Below are 17,401 nucleotides of genomic sequence, written 5' to 3' on the forward strand. Positions count from 1 at the left end.
AATATTGAATTCTTCAAAGGCATGGTTTAAACTGGGGGGGCACCAGGAAAAAAAAGGCACCAGGAAACTGCTGTCAAGATCAGAGCACAATTAAAACTACCAATTATTTAGACATTCTTCCAAGAAGTTTCATGAGATATATGAAACTAAGTATCTTTCCACTCAAGTCCCAAATATATAACTTACCAAGTAGACAGGAATAAGAATTGTAACTAACATCAATTCCTAATAGATAGTGATCCTTGCACAAAAGAGAGAGAGGAATTAGAGGGTTTTTTTTTTGTTTGTTTGTTTTTCCACTAGTATTTTTTTAAGCACAGGGGAGGGTTATTTTGTGGTTTCTCCCTCTCCCCCTCCCTCTTCAAGATGAGAAGTTACCCTGGAAATGTCTAATTTCAAGCATTTTCTAAACATTTTGTTAAAACAAACAAAGAAATCCTAATTACTATATTTCAAAGAAAAAGCAAGGATGTGGAGTTTCAGCGAATCATTTACACACACAGACACACACTAAAAATCAACCCATAACTCTCTGGTTTGATTGAAACAATCCCAAATCTTGAGTATAAATATTTTCTGTTGCTATCAACTATTTACTAAATTAATTCATTACATCTGTACTACTGAGCACATCAAGAGTCCATGGCACTATCAAGATACACTAAGTGCATTGTGTGGTCTCCAAAACTGATAGGAAATACATGAGTGACAAATCAATACGGTTAACCACTGGAGCTAGTCACGTGTGCCAGGCAAATACGTAAAAGGTATTTCATTTGCAAATCAAACGACTATGATATTAATTTCACTAAAGCACAATGGAAATAAAATTCTTTTGGTGATATTTTTAACCAAATAAGTGGTTACAAAAATAAGTTAAAAGTTACTGCAGTCTGATGTTGTATGGGAAACAAGCTTTTCCTACATTCTCAGTGAATCGCTTCCCAGACTAATGATTATCTTAAAATGAACAGCAGATGTGATCGAAGGAATTGCACAGATTGTTGGCAAAAAGGATAAATCTCTTCATGCTTTTCTCCTAAACTGGCCGTGAACTTTTCTTTCAATAAGATTCCACGGGCAAAACATGCAGACCCAGGTTTTCTACAAGCTCATAGAGAATTACACATTTGTACACATGCAGTAATCCATACTGAAATAAAAGGTGAAAAAGAACAATTCCAAAGATGGAAAACTGAAAAGAAGTGACCAGGTAAGAGAGGTAGCAGACATTTAAAGAGGCCGGTCTAAATAATATCAACAACTTCCAAATATTGTGTATACAATAACATATCTTGGGTTTATGAAATTTCAGAACTAGCTTTCACATACTTTAAAATGTAATTCTGTTTGTTAGATGCGCAAGTACTTTTTGTGCAAGTACTTCCAGTACACACTCTTAGAGTCATTCACTCTAGAAAATAAACACTATATTTGAACCGGCCAAAGTCTGTGGCTGATAATTCTGCACGTGTCAAAAAAATGCATACAACACAGATATAAATCTAAGTATATCTTTAAAAAAAAATCAAATTATGTATGTCAGCTTGACAATTCAGGAAAAATAGGACGAATGCATATTAAATTTTTGATGGTGCATCAGCAGAAACAGTAAAATGTTATTTAAAATGTAAAAAAAGGTAAAAACCTTTAATTAGGAAGAACAAACATACTGGAATTATACTACTAATAAAAATAATATACTAATAAATTATACTAATTCCAGTTGGAGGGAAAAAGAGGACAGGACACAACACTGAGACCCTCCAAAACAGAACATGCAAATATTTATTTCCTTATTTTTAGTGTCATCCATCAATTTAACAACTTATGTGTACATTTCATAGTGATATCTTTATTTTGATAGAAAAAAAAAAAGCTTTTGACTAATACTTGTCAACCAACGAGTTCTTATACTACCTATATTATTTTCTCTAAATGATAAATGGCATATTCAAAACTCTGTTTGTACAGAAAAATATGTTTGGTATTTAGTGATCCTTCAGTGCAATGACTATCATCTATCTGTAAACAACAGACATGCAGGACAAAACTGATTTGGGAGAAGACTGATTTAAAAGTATTAAGTATATTTAGTTTTGTTTTTTACACAGAAGGCTAATAATCAGTTATACCCTGTTATTTTTTTCCCCTGCAAAAGATAATTAAACACAAGGATTTTAAATACTTAGCTCTCTACTGAAAGTCCTTTCCAGAAAGGAATTGCCAGTAGCTTTATTGTCCACAGTGAAACCATATCTTTAGAATTAAACAAACTGTTCTTCACTATAATCCCAATTGAATACGAACAATACTTTTTTATTTATTTATTTACTTATTTAATCTATAAGGGGTGCAGTAAGGACCAAAAAAAGATTAAAAGTAAATGTCAACTTGTCTGATGCTGGCGTAGAATTAGAAGTCATCAGCATTATCACAACCAATATAGAGCAAAGCAAAAACAAGAACTCAAAGCCTCTCTAGGATCTTAGAACACCACTATCCCAATTGTCTTCTTACCTGTGCACTGCTATGGGAAAAAAAAAATTGTAAAGAAACTTGCTATTCATTTTCATTACAGTTGATAGCTTAGTTATGTAGCCATATGTGACAGGTGTTAGCAAATTTTCCACAAGATTAAACTGAAAGCAGTAACGGCAAAATATGAACTTTTGACCTCCATACCCAAGCAGGGGGATATCAACTACATCTTCTTCTATTAAAAGTAGTAGTCTGTCTTCGAGGTCTTCCTCACTCTCAGGATAATATTCTACAACAGCTTTGACTTGAAGCCCAGGTGCAACAGGTTTCTCTGGATTTTCCACAATCAGTTTAAACTGCAGTGCAAAAAAACCAAATATTTAATCAATTTTTCATTTTTAAGATTGAAAAACATATATATATGTGGTTCATTTTTCAGAGTAGCACAGATTGATTTAAAGAATGAAGAAATTCTTCTTCCTACTTATTTATATTGATGTTGTTTTTCCTTTTTCCTTTTTACAGTAAAACAGAAAGGCAGAAAGAATACTAAATCAACACTTTAATGTAATTTGATGAGTTGACAAAATACTGTTTGTAGTCCTTTCAAGAGAGCTCTAGCTTTTGCTGCTGTTGCCATAAACCCTCTGAAGCACCGTAAGATGAGGTCAGATACTACTTAATACAGAATCTTTTCAGTATCTGAGAAAGCAACAAGGATTAAATCTCAGTCCAAAACAGCCTAAGGATAGCCTGTACACCTGACCTACACTCAGCTGAATTCAAATGAAAGTATCACTATACATTGGAAAAATCTTCCTGAAGGGCCCATGGCCCATGCACCTCTAATTCTTTGGGTGGAGGTGGAGGGAGGCTGTGGAATGAAAGGAAAAGAACAGAAGCAGCTGACACAAAGTACTTTTCTCCTCCCTCAAAAAAAAAAATAAAATAAAAAAGTAGTCTGGATTTGTTGCTGTCTGTATGCATCTGATAATATCCAACGCCACCACGTCTTTCCTTGAGCAGAGGACACGTGAGCAACCTACGAGCATGTAGAAAGAATCCCACAGCTACCACGTTCCTAAGAAAGCTTCATAGCAAGATCAAGAGATTCTCCAATGCCTCAGGATCCTTACAACTCGCATCACTCTATGCATAACAGGCTTCTGCTGTGTATGTCCAGTTTAATAAATGTTTATTTCTGAAACAGAGTCATCCCAGTATTCTTGAAGTCTTCTGTACTATCTTTACTTGGCATATGTAAAGGCAATTTACAACTTGTTGATTCCTTTAAAATTTCCCTAGCAGTATAAATACTCAGCTAAAGGAAATGTGTTATGTAATATGCATCAAGATTATGGGGCTGATTTTGAAATAGCAGCCAGTAATCGCGCTTTGATTTTGAAGTGCGCAAAGACTTCTCTAAAATGAATTAACAGCCACGCATATTCATTCTGTATAAGGGAAAATTCATATTTTGGACTAACAATTTTTTAATGAAACCTACAGAAAACTGCTCTGTGAGCTGAATTCCTTGAAATGCATTTTTCAGCTGTGCACTGTGGCAGCTCAGTTAATTTTCAGGTCTCACACTCCACAAATGTAACGCTTCGGAACACTTACCACCGCGTCACCCATTTCAGAGCCACGTACTCACAGACAGCAGCACCAGGTCTGGGAATGAAAGAGCAGCACAACAGAACCTCCTGGAACTACACACCTAAAGTGGAGTCTTGTCCTCTAGCTCTCACATTGGGCATCTCATGCACGCTGGCATGAAAATATTCAGACTAAGTCATGAGATACTTTTTTTTTTGCTCACAGTCACCATCCTCATAAATTATGATTGAGTAACCTTTTCTCCCTTCTAAAATTGACTGCGCCTTTCCACTTCTGAAGCACGTGAAAAATTGATAAGGCTGATGAAAACTAACAAAACCGAGAATAAGCACAGCCTTACCAAATGAAGCACTCTGAACAGCTTCCAGCTCATCCCAAAATGCTTCACTGACAGTGTCATAAAAGTTAGGCTGTCAACATCACGTACTTTCCAAAATTTAGGGAGGGATAAAATGCATGTCGTCTTCACAACTCTTCCCCTTATAAACAAAGGCTGATTATAGGGAGAGTGAAAGTATCCAAGGTATCTGAATCGTCTCACAATTACATTGATGACTAACTTGGAAAGTGCTGCTTCATGGCCCTAGTTGCTGTGATCACAAAGCAACATCTGCTTCTGTTCAACCCCCAATGCCAGCCCAACACTTTGGTCCTAATTCTGAGGTAATTAGCAGATAGAAAGGGTAGTTGGATGAAGGACCAATATAAAACTACTAACCACAGCTGGGTTTTACAGAGCCCACACAGGTTGCCTCCCAAGAGCTAACCTGGTTAGAAGTGGAAAGATTGAAAAAGGCTGGCATTGCAATTTCCAGAACTAATCAGACGAATACAGAATCATGCCATCATGAGAAAAAAATAAAATAAAAATCCCTTTTCAGAGAAAGCCTTCCACGAGCAAGCACTGCGAATGGACTGCTCTCAGAAAACTTAGAAGAGTACAATACAGAAATAGCCAAGCTACCATCAGTGCTATGGAAGTCCCAGCAGAAACAACTGCAAAAGCTGTGACCTGCAGCTGATCTGGAACATCTCACAGGTTTGGTGTTCACACCATAGCAAGACGGCCCATTTCTACAGCGCCCTCCTCAAAGTTACAAGGAAAACACCTGCTTCTTGCAGGGTTACCTCTCCGGAAAGTGCAAAGCCAGTCAGCAAAGTTAAGTGGGAGCTGTTACCATACAGAGCTTGATACACTATGACACATGAGAAAGCTAAATTACTTCTGTTAAAGGGACGGATTTAACAAACGAGTTAGCCCTCAAATTGCTCACGGTCTCCGGCAAACACTGGACTGGCGAGGCTCGAGTCCGTTTCACGCTGACTTTCAGGCTTCAGCTGAGCAGCCTCACGTGAAGCCCTGCACGAGAACACTTTCCAAGTGTTACCAGAACGACACCCGGCCTTCCTCACGAGGAGCAACAGGTGAACCAGGACACCGGCTGCCTCCTCCGGCTCCGTCACAGGGCGTAACTCGGACAACTTGGGCTCCAGGAGCTGTCTCCTCTTCCTTCCCGTTTATCCAGTTACCCAACTACTTTAAATACAGTGACACGCTTTCACGGGGGGGTTGAACCCGAGGAGCACGAGGGGCCCCGGGCGGGTCCCCCCGAGGCTCTCCCCTCAGCCAGCCGCGCTGGCGGAGCCGCAGAGGCACCGCGCCGACGGCTGACCGGCGGCAGGCCGGGGCTGCGAGGCGGGCAGCCCCCCGCGGCCGCGCCGCTCCGCTCCCCTCCCGCCCCTCACCTGGGGCCGGCGCGGCGGCAGCAGCCGGAGGCGGCAGCTCCCGGCGCGCAGGTTGCGGACGCTGAGCGCGGCGCGGTAGCGGCGCCCCGGCAGCGCGGCCCCGAAGCGCAGCAGGGCCGGGGCGATGCGCACCCCCAGCACGTCCCGCCGCCCGCCCGGCATGGCGGCCGCCGCCGCTGCCTGGAGACGGTCGTTAAGCAGCGGACGCGGAGCGCTGATCGGTGCAGTGCGCGCAGTGAGGCTGGCAAGAAGCCAGCGCTTGGGCAGGCAGCGGCCCGTGCTGCTCTTGGCTTCGACGCGGCTGAGGAGAGGAGGGGGAGCAGCACGCACGCAAAACCTCAAACCTCAGTCGTGATTAACCCCGAAGGCTTTGCCTCGGATTACATCAACCCCTGAAAGCGCAGGAGGACTCGAGCTATTTATATGGTAGATGATAAATGTGAGATCCTTAAAAATTCAAGTGACAGCTACCCAGCTGTAGATTACTGAAGGAAGAATGGCAGTATGACATTACAAGGACTTAAAGTAAAATAAAGGAATCTGAAGGGAGTTCTATGGGACAGCTACTTGTAGTGGGTTTACATGACAAGGTTTTGGGGGGGTGGGGGGTGAGGTCACACATAGGGGTGGCTTCTGCGAGAAGAATCCAGAAGGTGCCCCATGTCAGATAAGGGCCCTGCCACTGGCCAGAGCCAGGACAATGAGCGATATTGTTTGCGTCTCTATGAGAGCAGATTTAAGAAAGGGAAAAAACTGCTGGGGAACAGCAGCTGGGGGAGGGAGAGGAGTGAGACCCAGCCCTGCAGCCCCCAAGGTGAGTGCAGCAGGAGGGCAGGAGGTGCTCCAGGCAGGCAGCAGCAGTTCCCCTGCGGCCTGTGCAGGGAGAGGCCCCTGGTGGAGCAGGCTGTCCCCCTGCAGCCCATGGGCCCCACACGGAGCAGATCTCCACGCTGCAGCCCCCCCGTGGAGGAGCCCACGTGGAGCAGGTGGATGTGGCCTGGAGGAGGCTGCGGCCCATGGAGAGCCCCCGCAGGAGCAGGCCCCGGGCCGGAGCTGCAGCCCGTGGAGAGGAGCCCACGCAGGAGCAGGGGGGCTGGGGGGAGCTGCCGCCCGCCCGTGGGGGACCCGTGCTGGAGCAGTTTGCTCCCGGGGGATGGACCCCGTGGTACGGAGCCGTGTGGGAGCAGTGCTTGAAGAGCTGCTGCCTGTGGGCAGCCCCCGCAGGCTCAGTTCGGGAAGGACGGCATCCCGTGGGAGGGACCCCGCGTGGAGCAGGGGCAGAGAGGGACCGTGAGGGAGCGGCAGAGACGAAGTGTTGGGGACAGACCTCGACTCCCATTCCCTGTTCCCCTGCTCTGCTCTGGGGGGAGGAGGTTGAAAAGGGTGGATGGGGGGAAGGCGGGTTTTTTGTTTGTTTGTTTTTGTTTGTTTGTTTGTTTTTCCTTTGTTTTTCACTTCTCTAGCTTGTTAGTAATAGTCAATAAATCTTACTGTCTCCCTAGTCTGAGTCTGTTTTGCCTATCACAATAATTGTTGAGAGATCTCCCCATCCTTATCTCATTCCTTGAGCCCTTTGCATCGTATTTTCTCCCCCTTCCCCTTTGAGGAGGAGGAGTGAGAGAGTGGCTGAGGGGGAACGCGGCTGCCCACCTGAGTAAAACCACCACACTGCCTGAGTCTATTTTAGGGTAACATGATTCTATTTAACTGACAAAAAAAAATAATTAAAAGAGAAGATTACCTTATCAAAGAGTTAAAGTCCCTCTGCCTTTTCACTGGAGAACTGAGAACACTCCTACATAGTTTATCTCATCCTTGAATCAATTCTGGGGCAAAGTCAAGGGACACAGGGTCATATCTAAGAAATATCTGATCTAAAGGAAGAGAAGCCTTTGAGATTTTATACAGATATTATTAAGGTACTAAAAAGTCACAAGCTCATTTGTTTATCTTACTTCAGGTTATTTCTCAATTTTTACATTAAAGTAAGATGGAAATGTTCTATCTTTCTGATCACACTTCCTGATACTTCAAAATAATTAAATTCATGAGGGAAAGACTGGCTAATTCAGGGAAATTGGCAAACATATCATTTGTTATACAGTACTTCACAGACAAGTTGTCATTCACAAACTTTTTTTTTTTCCATTCTACTAAGAATGGTAGCAACAATTAGTATTTATAGCAAAAATATTAGAAAAAATAAATTTTTTATGATTTTTCATATCAATTGAGCCCTTCCTTGCTGGAGTACAAGAGGACCCTTGGAAGATTCTTGCCTTCTCTGCTCTTTCTGGCCTTACTGGGACCTACTTGCCCATCTGCCCTCTGGACAAGTTGCTAGCCTTCATTCTGCTAACTTATCTCCACATGGCGCTACACACTAAACCTGACCTGTGAAACAATCCAGTGTAAAAGCACTTATACATGAACCTTTTTTGTTGTTTTATTTTCACTGGAGGAGGGCTGTCTTTAGGCAAGATAACTTCACAGCTTCAGTTTAGACAGTTGAAACAGTGCTGTTGACAGGGTGCTAACAGTGAGTGGGGGCTGGAACAAGCAGCAGTCAGAAATCTTTAAAACCATGCCTGTAATAAAAGGATTTGTAGCAAAGAACACTGCCATTACTTCATTGGATTTGATGTATATATGTACATACAAACTTTTTTTTAATCCATTTAATTGATTTTTAACAGATTTTAATTGTGATTTATCTTGTTTATAGAGGCCAAGTTTGGCATTAAAAGAGTCCTGATCTCATAGAAATAGTTTGGCAATCTCTCTTCCTCTGCTGCAAGCCATTATATTCAAATGCTTGCTATTCCATCATTATGATATCCAGTTATGGAACTGTCCTGGTTTCAGTTAGGACAGAGTTAATTTTCCTCCTAGTAGCTGGCAGGGTGCTATGTTTTGGATTAGGATGAGAAAAGCGCTGATAACATGCTGATGTTTTAATTGTTGTAGAGCAGTGCTTACACCAAGCCAAGGACTTTTCAGCCTCTCTCTGTCCTGCTAGCGAGCAGGCTAGGGATGCAGCAGAAGCTGGGAGGGGACAGACCCAGGACAGCTGACCCAAACTGGCCAAAGGGGTATTCCATACCATCTGATGTCATGCTGAACAATATATAGGGGTGGCTAGCCGGGGTGGAGGTGTGGCCGGCTGCTCGGGGATAGGCTGGGCATCGGTCAACGGGTGGTGAGCAATTGCATTGTGCATCACTTATTTCGTACACATTATTACTATTAATACTATTATTATTATTATTATTGTTGTTATTCTTTTCCCTGTCTTAATAAACTGTCTTTATCTCAACTCACAGGCTTCACTTTCCCGTTTCTCTCCCCCATCCCGGAGAGGGAGGGGGGAGGGTGAGCGAACGGCTGTGTGGTGTTTGACTGCCAGCCGGGCTAAACCACAACAGGAACAACATTAGATAATGGACTCTGTTCCTTCCCTTCCTCACCTCACACTGTCTTCATATAATTGTATTAGTCACCAAATAGCACCAAAGAGAAAACTTATATAAAGGAATAGGCATACTTTTTTTGATGACAGAATCTTTTATACCTAGTGCAAGGTATGTATATTCTTTCTCCTTTATCACTAGATCATATATCACTAGACATGGCAACACTGAGTAATTCTCTTTCTGCAGAAATTTACATTATTTTACTATTTTATTCACATTAGAAGTATCAGATGATGAATTTTAAAGCTTCACATCAAACTTATTGAATTGAGTCATAGTTTTCAGAATAAAAAGTATAATCTTATAAATCACCACACCTGAACTTCTGAGCCATTTCCAATTTTATAAGCCAGACTTTCCAGACCTGAAACCTGTTCGACTGTTTTCTGATCTGATTCTCCTCCCGTGTTCTAGGTAGAAAACCAGAACATCATTAGTTCTTTGCAGCTAATAGACAAGGCTAATTTGTTTGAAATGAAATCGCTCCCAGCTTGGTCAGATCTGTCCTAGGGCCACGGCCAGTGTTAAAACAGATGCACAATCAGAAAAACATTGTGAGTCTGTTCTCCTCTTCTGTACACATTAGTAAATAGCTAGAACTGAGACTGTGGTCATATATGCCTATGTTCTAAAAGCAGGTCAGAGATGCACTTGTGCACCAACCAAATCATCTATTAGATCAGAAGTAGCTCTCACTCATCTAGGCATGTCTAAAAACACAGACAAATCCCTTCAGAAAGTGTTCAATGTAGAGGTTAGAAAAAGGGGCAGTTAACGTGATTATAAGGGTGGTCTGTTTGACAGTAATTGAGCAACAAGAAGTCACAGTGATACCTGAGATAATTAAACTAATTGGAACAAACTGTCACTCATACACTCATACTTCATTGCTGGAATCTGAATCCAGAGGAACTGCGATTTCAACTGTGAATGCTGACCTATTTATTGTACTTCAGGAGGAATAAGTATATTCGGGTTATCCTGAAGTAAAATAGAGCCACTTACTGGTAAAACAAATTAAGTGTGTGCATTTTCATATCAGCTTTTAGGAGTCAGAAACAGATGAAGTCCAAATAATGATGAATAATGAGATATATTCCTTTGCATTTAATCTTGCGAATTGCTGTGCTTAATGGAAAATGAGAATGTTCAAAATGACAGATTTGGGCTCTAATTCTCTCTAAAGGTCTCTTCACTAAACAGAAAATTCTTTGAGAAGCAGAACTAATGAAAATTTTATTGGGTTTTTCTGCTCAATGATACCATCAGTCTTTGCAAAACATGTAAGAATTGCCGATCTCTGAGACCTCTGTCCTTCTCAGATTGGATCAAAAGGAACAACCAAAATTATAGAAAAAAGGAAGCAACAGAAGGACTGTCAGTTAGACAAGGCAATCATAAATGTCTGCACTGTCTTTTTTATAAGAGAGTTAGTAGAAATTGACAAATGAAAAGCCTGTATCATAAATACGTATAGTCTGCATGATTTGGCAATATGGTTTAAGGCTCAGAGAGCCACACAATGAGCTATTAAAAGTATCTGTAGAGCAGAAACAGTGTATCAGTGTAATCCTTCAATTCAGTTAAATAGCTTCATTAAGAGAGAAGTCATAGCACTACGGTAACATGACAGTAGTGATTTGGGGATCAAGGCTAGTACCTGTACAGTGCTGAGATCAACTTTTTGATCTCATGATATGGCAGCAGTTCTTTTAAAAATTTCATCACTCTACTCTATAACAAAGCATAAATGTGCCCTCCGTTTCCTGCATTCTGATCCAATGGAAATGCTTTCTGCATTTGCTATCTTTTAGTCACAATGTGTGAAAACATCCTTGTTCATGAAAAATTTAGTAACTCTAAAAGCATCTATATCCATTCACGGATTTCAAGTGTTAGGCAAATATAAAAACTGCTAAACTAAAATCACTGGACAAGACTGAGCAGCAAGATCAAAAAAGATGTTTCTGAGCTGGGCCGGTCATCTCAAATCAAAACAGAATATAGCTATGAGGAAACCATTGGATAATAGGACAATAAAGATAAGGGATAGTTCTGAAAGTCTCTTGTATAAATCAGAGGTTCCTTAGCAGCTGTCTGTGGCTTTAAAAAACTCCTATAAAAAAATGAGATTTACCATGTCAAACTAGACATGAAGCCTTTTCAGGGTGATATCAAGATGTCAACAGCTACTGGCATCAATGAATCAATGCGAAACTTCCACATGACTAAGACACAATTTCCCAAATTTACTAATCATCAAATTCATATTGCCATGCTTCACTGACATAAAATTGATGTCTATTCTAAGCTTTCGCAATGGTTAGGGAAGAGAGATAAGCACCTCCCAAGGATGATCACCACCACTACTACCACCACCCTTACATAGGTGTTTGAAATAGAATTCCGTATATCACATTGATTTTATGCAGGTCTTCTGCTCTCTAGTTACTTCAACACTTTTGAGAATCTCTTTCTTTGGCAGTAATGATAAAATTATTGAAGAGCATGTCAAGATCTTAGTGAATTTATTTTCTTTTGCCTGAAGGCTGAAAATTAATGCCTGACCATTTTGTCGTACAATTCCAGGTATCTTTATTATACATGTATCTTTTACATCTTACATGCAATTTATCCAACTTATGTCCCTAGAATCCAAGTGCTTGGTAAGATAAATTAAATCTGCACTGCGATTGTCTGGGGTGTTGTTCACTCCCTCTTTTCCTTTTTTTTAGGTACTCAGCTTTCTGAGCTGCTTGATGCTTTTATTTCCTTGGCTTCACTTACAGTTGGAAACCATTACCAGACAGATATGTCTGTATACTTTAAAAGCAATCAGGCTGTGGTTCAATATAACCTTCTACAGTTACTCATCGCATTATCAATCCACTTTGCCTGAAACAAACTAGCCTTAGTCCTAATGAATGTCATCACAGTTTGTTGTTGCATTATACTAGGAGAGCTCATTTGTCTTCATAAGTTACGGGTGAAAGGATGCTACCCAATTTAGCTGGATCTTCATCCAATGATGCCTTAAAGATCAATAGTGAGGCTTCAGAACTGTATTAAATTGGAATTAGGATAGAACATATCTTGCAAAGTATAGAAGATACATACTCTGGGGAATTTGTGTTACTCAGTTAATGATGCATTGTGTCAACAATGCTTTCTTCTATGTATTTTACACTATTTGGTGTTTTTGTTTTTTTTACCTCTTATTTTAGGTTTTCTTCCCATACTAAGAAAAAATGGTGAAACATGGACATTCAGTTGACCTTTAATCTTTCACTCATTTTTTATATATATATTTATCCTAATAATTCTTTGTAAGCTTAGTTTCGTGTTTATCCTTTTTTTTTTCTTTCCAGTTGAGGGTCTCTCCATATTATTTGTTTTCCCTTTCATAGTCACCCACTGTTTTTAAATGCTGCTGTCTACCTGTAAATCTACCTATAGATACCTGTCTTAATACAGTTTAATATCCTGTCTGTTTTGATATGTTGCATAAAGCAAACATTACATTGATGTCTTCTCACTGACATCCATTTCTCTTCTTGACTGGTCATACCAACATAGAGTTTCCACATATCTTCAGCTCCCCCTTTCAATGTGCAGTTCTTTCACCTTATCTACACTTCATTTCACTGTAATGTGGCCTAATTTATCAGCTACAGATATAGCATATTTATCCGTTATGGTAGGATTAGTTATGCTTGTATTTTATGCTACATATGATAGATATTTTGCACTTTCTAGTTTTTCCTAGCTATAGTGACAAACATTTAATATAACAGGGAAAAATGATAGTCTTGCAGTTAAGACCCTCATTGAGACTCAAGAGCTGAAATCATATTCCATTAGGCATGTATACAGTAAGCAACAAAATTGCAACTGTCAGTGCTGTAAGACAACAACAGAAACAAGAAATGCATAATCAAAGCAATTATCCAGCAGAAACAGAGGTCAGCAGTATTATGAGTCTTGAAGGCTATTCACACAGAACTAATAATTGGGGGAACTACTGAGAGCCAAATCTCATTTCTTAGGTACCTATTATTTTTTGTTGACTGAAGAGGGTTCCATGTTCCTAAAATTACACAGTGTTTGCAACCCTTCTTGTTGCAAAATATCCTAAATTAATTCATAGCTGGAACAAGTTCATGTGTGAGCTTCCACTGGTGCAAAAACATCCATCACCCTCTCTGTAACAACTATTACCTTACCAGCTTGCCAAAGGTTCTCTGAAAAGTGGGTGCAAATGAAAGCTAAGCAGCACAGGCTAAATACTGTAAATGTCAGAATAATAGAAAACATCAGAAAGGCATTGCCTGATCATGCGAATGCACATGCATTCTGTAGTTGAAATGCCAGTCCCCAGCAGCAAAGAGTGCAGCAATTTTATGGCAGTGCAGCAGGTGGTGCTCCAGCAGCCCCTATTTCCCAGAGCACACATTGAGGAGCACTCTTTTCCAGTAGTAGCCCTCAGTGGCTAGCTTCTCTGCATCCCTGTACTGCCTCAACAGAGGTTATTCTTTAAACTCAAAGAGGGTAGATTTAGGTTAGATGTGTAAAAGAAATTCTTTACTCAGGCGGTGGTGAGGCCCTAGCACAGGTTGCCCAGAGAAGCTGTGGATGCCCCATCCCTGGAGGTGTTCAAGGCCAGGCTGGATGGGGCTTTGGACAACCTGCTCTGGTGGGAGGTGTCCCTGCCAATGACAGGGGGGTTGGAACCAGGTGATGTTTAAGGTTTCTTTTAACCCCAACCATTCCATGGTTCTGTGATTCTTGACAGTGGATCATGTTCAAAATATTGAGCAAGCCATGATGAATTTGTATTTCTACTTAGTATCATGTAAAATGTATATTCCTAAAATTCTATTTGCATTTACAGTGAAAATTAAAATACATTGAATTGACAGTCTCATACAGAATTATTTCTTCCACCCAAATGGAGAACCATTCTCCTGCAAAAGCATATCTGTGTGCAAGCAAATTTCTCACTTTCAGGGAGAATGTATGATTGTGTTAGCATCATTTGGACTTTGCATAGCATCCTCCTGCAGGTCAGAAAGTTCAGTATGAGTAGCAACAGATTGCATTTTGGGTATCCAAGAGGTTCCCAAAACTTCGTGGTTGCTTTATGGTAACTGCATATGTCTATGTGTCTGAGCTTTTACTGCACAGACATTGAGTGAAAAAATAAAATAAAATGTATAATGAAATCATTTGCATGAGTGGTAGGAATTCCCAGGAAATATTAAAAAAAAAAAATCCTACTGGACTTCATAAATAGCTTAGGGTAGATGAGTACAATCTAACGTACAGAAGAGAGATGTTTCCGATTAGAGAAAAAAATCCCATTTAAGGGATTTAATGTAATTTGGCAAACTGTGATATGCTTTGATCATCCCTTATTGAACCTGTTACAGAGAGAAAATAGAGCATCTTTCAGCAGCCTGCTGAAAGTGGGCCCATTTCTGCTCTCATGGCTCCTACTTCATGGCAGTGCGGCAGGGGATGGTTCTGCTCTGGGAGGGAAGAGGAGGGAGGGAAGTTGGAATGGGGATGAGGAAAGGCAAAGACAAAGGACTTTGTTCTTGCTGGACATGCAGCCAGGCAGAGTTTGCGACTGCACACTTGTTCCTATACACTGTGAGCTATTGTGCTATGAACAAGCATACCACAATACCAAGTGATTCAGGTTCTGGACACCGGTGGACATTTCGCTGCTGGAAAGTTGTAAAATTAGTCACTTGTTCAGCTGCAAGAACAACAGTATTAAAATGTTTCATCTTATAAAAACTAGTCCCAGAATAAAAAACTAAAAACTGCGCCTGATCTCCAATTCAAGCTGAACTTCCAGAGCTTGAACTTGAAGATGGTTACAGGATTTGCCCTTTTTCTATACAGTTTCCAGAAGGACAAGATATAATTCTTTCATCAAATGGCACAAACATGGAACTAAATTGTCATATCAGCTTCAGATTATCTAGGCCAATTTCATCTTTAGGGAGCATATTCTTCACTGATGAAGAAGAAGAAAACAGGCAAGGAAGAAGAGGAGCTGAAGTGGGAATTTACAGGAAGAGCGTAAGCTATGGCTTTGCTCCTCTGTGACTTCAGGGCTGTTTTTGTTAGTGGCAAGGAAACTCTTGCATGCCTAGACAGAAGGAAAAATGACCAGGGATACAGATATTCTTAAAGAACAAGATAGGTGTATGGACTAGAGTGTACTAACAACCCCGTATTTTGGTGCAGGAAAAAACAGGAACTAGCCCACTTCTTTTGCTACAATTCTGGAATCTGCTGAGGTGAAGGTACATCTGGGTGCATTCTCAATAGTTATAGCTGTTGTATAGTTTGCAACCGAACACATCAAATTAGAGCTACTGAAGGAGTTACTGTCCTCAGTAGGACTGGACTGTGAAAGCCCCTATCCTGATGTATATTTTACTTTAACTGGAGTAGAAGATTCAAAACATTATGGCTGGTGTCTTCCCAAACCCTGTGTTACCCACAGAGAGAAGCATATGCAGAAGGTGCTATTGAAATTAGTCTTTAAAAAAAGACATTACTTTCAACAAACGACAAAAAATAACCAAGTAAAGCTAGATGTAATTTTCTCATTAATACAAAATCCCTTTGATTCCTACATCTGTTAAGCTTTCTGAAAACTCTTTTAGAGATGGATAGAACTGATCTGTAGCTGGCTGGATTCAAGGTGGATGTTTCTTCTGTATATCTGCAAATGTCTTGCAGCCAAGAAAGATTTGATTATTTCAAAGAAAAAAAGGAAAATTTAATTTTAAGGAACCTCCTAAAATAGATTTCCTTGCCACAAAAGCTCTCTTTTGACTCCCCACTGTGAACACAGCAGGGAAACATCTACCTACAGCTGCCCTGCATATAGCTTGTGTTAGCATAACTCACCCACATCAACAAAAGCATACCAAACTATTTCCAAGGCTTTTGCCTTGTGCTGGCATTGTGCCATCCAGGAGTACCAGCCAAAAAAAAAATTCCTTTAAGTGACATTCATTGACCAAAGCCAGAAACAAGGTAGAAAGATATGCTTTTCTCTTTCATTCTTATGAAGAGGCAGTGCCAATTTAACCTGTGACTGAGGCTCTGCAATGATGCAAGTCTTACTACTTCAAATTCCCCAGGTCTTGTCCCCAGAGCTTTGGAAATTCACCCCTGAACAACTGCAAAATCCTAAGAAACTGGTAGAGTGCTTGAAGAAGTGTCATCGCTCCAGCTGTAGCCGACATAGGCCAAGCCCCAGCACATTGCAGTGATTTGTCTGTTTACCAAGCTGCATTCAATGCCAATACAATTCAAGAGGCAGACTCTGTGGCCACTTCAACCCCTGAGACAGGTCCAGCAGCCACTCCAAGCCCTAAAACGGGCCACAAGGTTGAGCCAGGGAAACAAACTGTACCAGTGTCAGTTGCGCCCATAACCAAGATGAACAAATGGTTTAGAGTGTCAGATCATTTAGAACGCAGAGAAACTCCTGTTAAGACTAGGTTTGTAGAAGACAGGCCATCAGAGGAACCAGAGGGTGAAGATGAAGATGTCACAAAAATAATAGTAACTACCCAAAACCTATACCAGCGCTAGCTATGAGATGAGCAAAAAGATTTTGGTCGTTGTCCAGGTGAGCATCTAGTCAGCTGGCTGCTCCAGTGCTGGGGCACCAGAGCCAATTGTCTGGAATTAGAGGGCAGGGGAGCCAGGTGGCTGGGATCCCTTGATAGAGAAGCAGACATTGACAAAGCAAGTGGAGATGGAGCACTAGGTTACAGCCTCTGGAGGCATCTCCTGACAGCTGTGAAGGAAAAGTATCCCTTCAAGAAATAACTTGTATGTCTACCAGGCAAGCGGACCACTATGGAGAAGGGAATCCAGTACCTGAGGAAATTAGCCATATGGGAGGTGATTTATAGGGACCTAAACAACAAACAAATATCCACAGATCCAGATGAAATGTACACAATCCATGTGGCAGAAGTTTGTACGGAGTGTACCATCATCATATGCCAGCTCATTGGCAGTAATGGCCTGGAAAGAGCACGAGG

At 41.0% G+C, this 17,401-nt stretch overlaps 1 protein-coding gene across 1 annotated transcript; it reads right to left on the reverse strand.

The window, feature by feature from the left end:
* Nucleotides 1-1,793: 1,793 nt before the first annotated feature.
* Nucleotides 1,794-6,439, reverse strand: LOC121057120 (cilia- and flagella-associated protein 47-like). Its single transcript, XM_040530867.1, has 2 exons — nucleotides 5,848-6,439; nucleotides 1,794-2,837 (listed from the first exon to the last, which is right to left on the reverse strand). Exons 1-2 carry the CDS (start codon nucleotides 6,007-6,009, stop codon nucleotides 2,517-2,519), a joined length of 483 nt encoding a protein of 160 aa, XP_040386801.1. The 5' UTR covers nucleotides 6,010-6,439; the 3' UTR covers nucleotides 1,794-2,516.
* Nucleotides 6,440-17,401: the final 10,962 nt, after the last annotated feature.

This window comes from Cygnus olor, chromosome 1 (assembly GCF_009769625.2).
Source record: "Cygnus olor isolate bCygOlo1 chromosome 1, bCygOlo1.pri.v2, whole genome shotgun sequence".
Taxonomy (NCBI): domain Eukaryota; kingdom Metazoa; phylum Chordata; class Aves; order Anseriformes; family Anatidae; genus Cygnus; species Cygnus olor.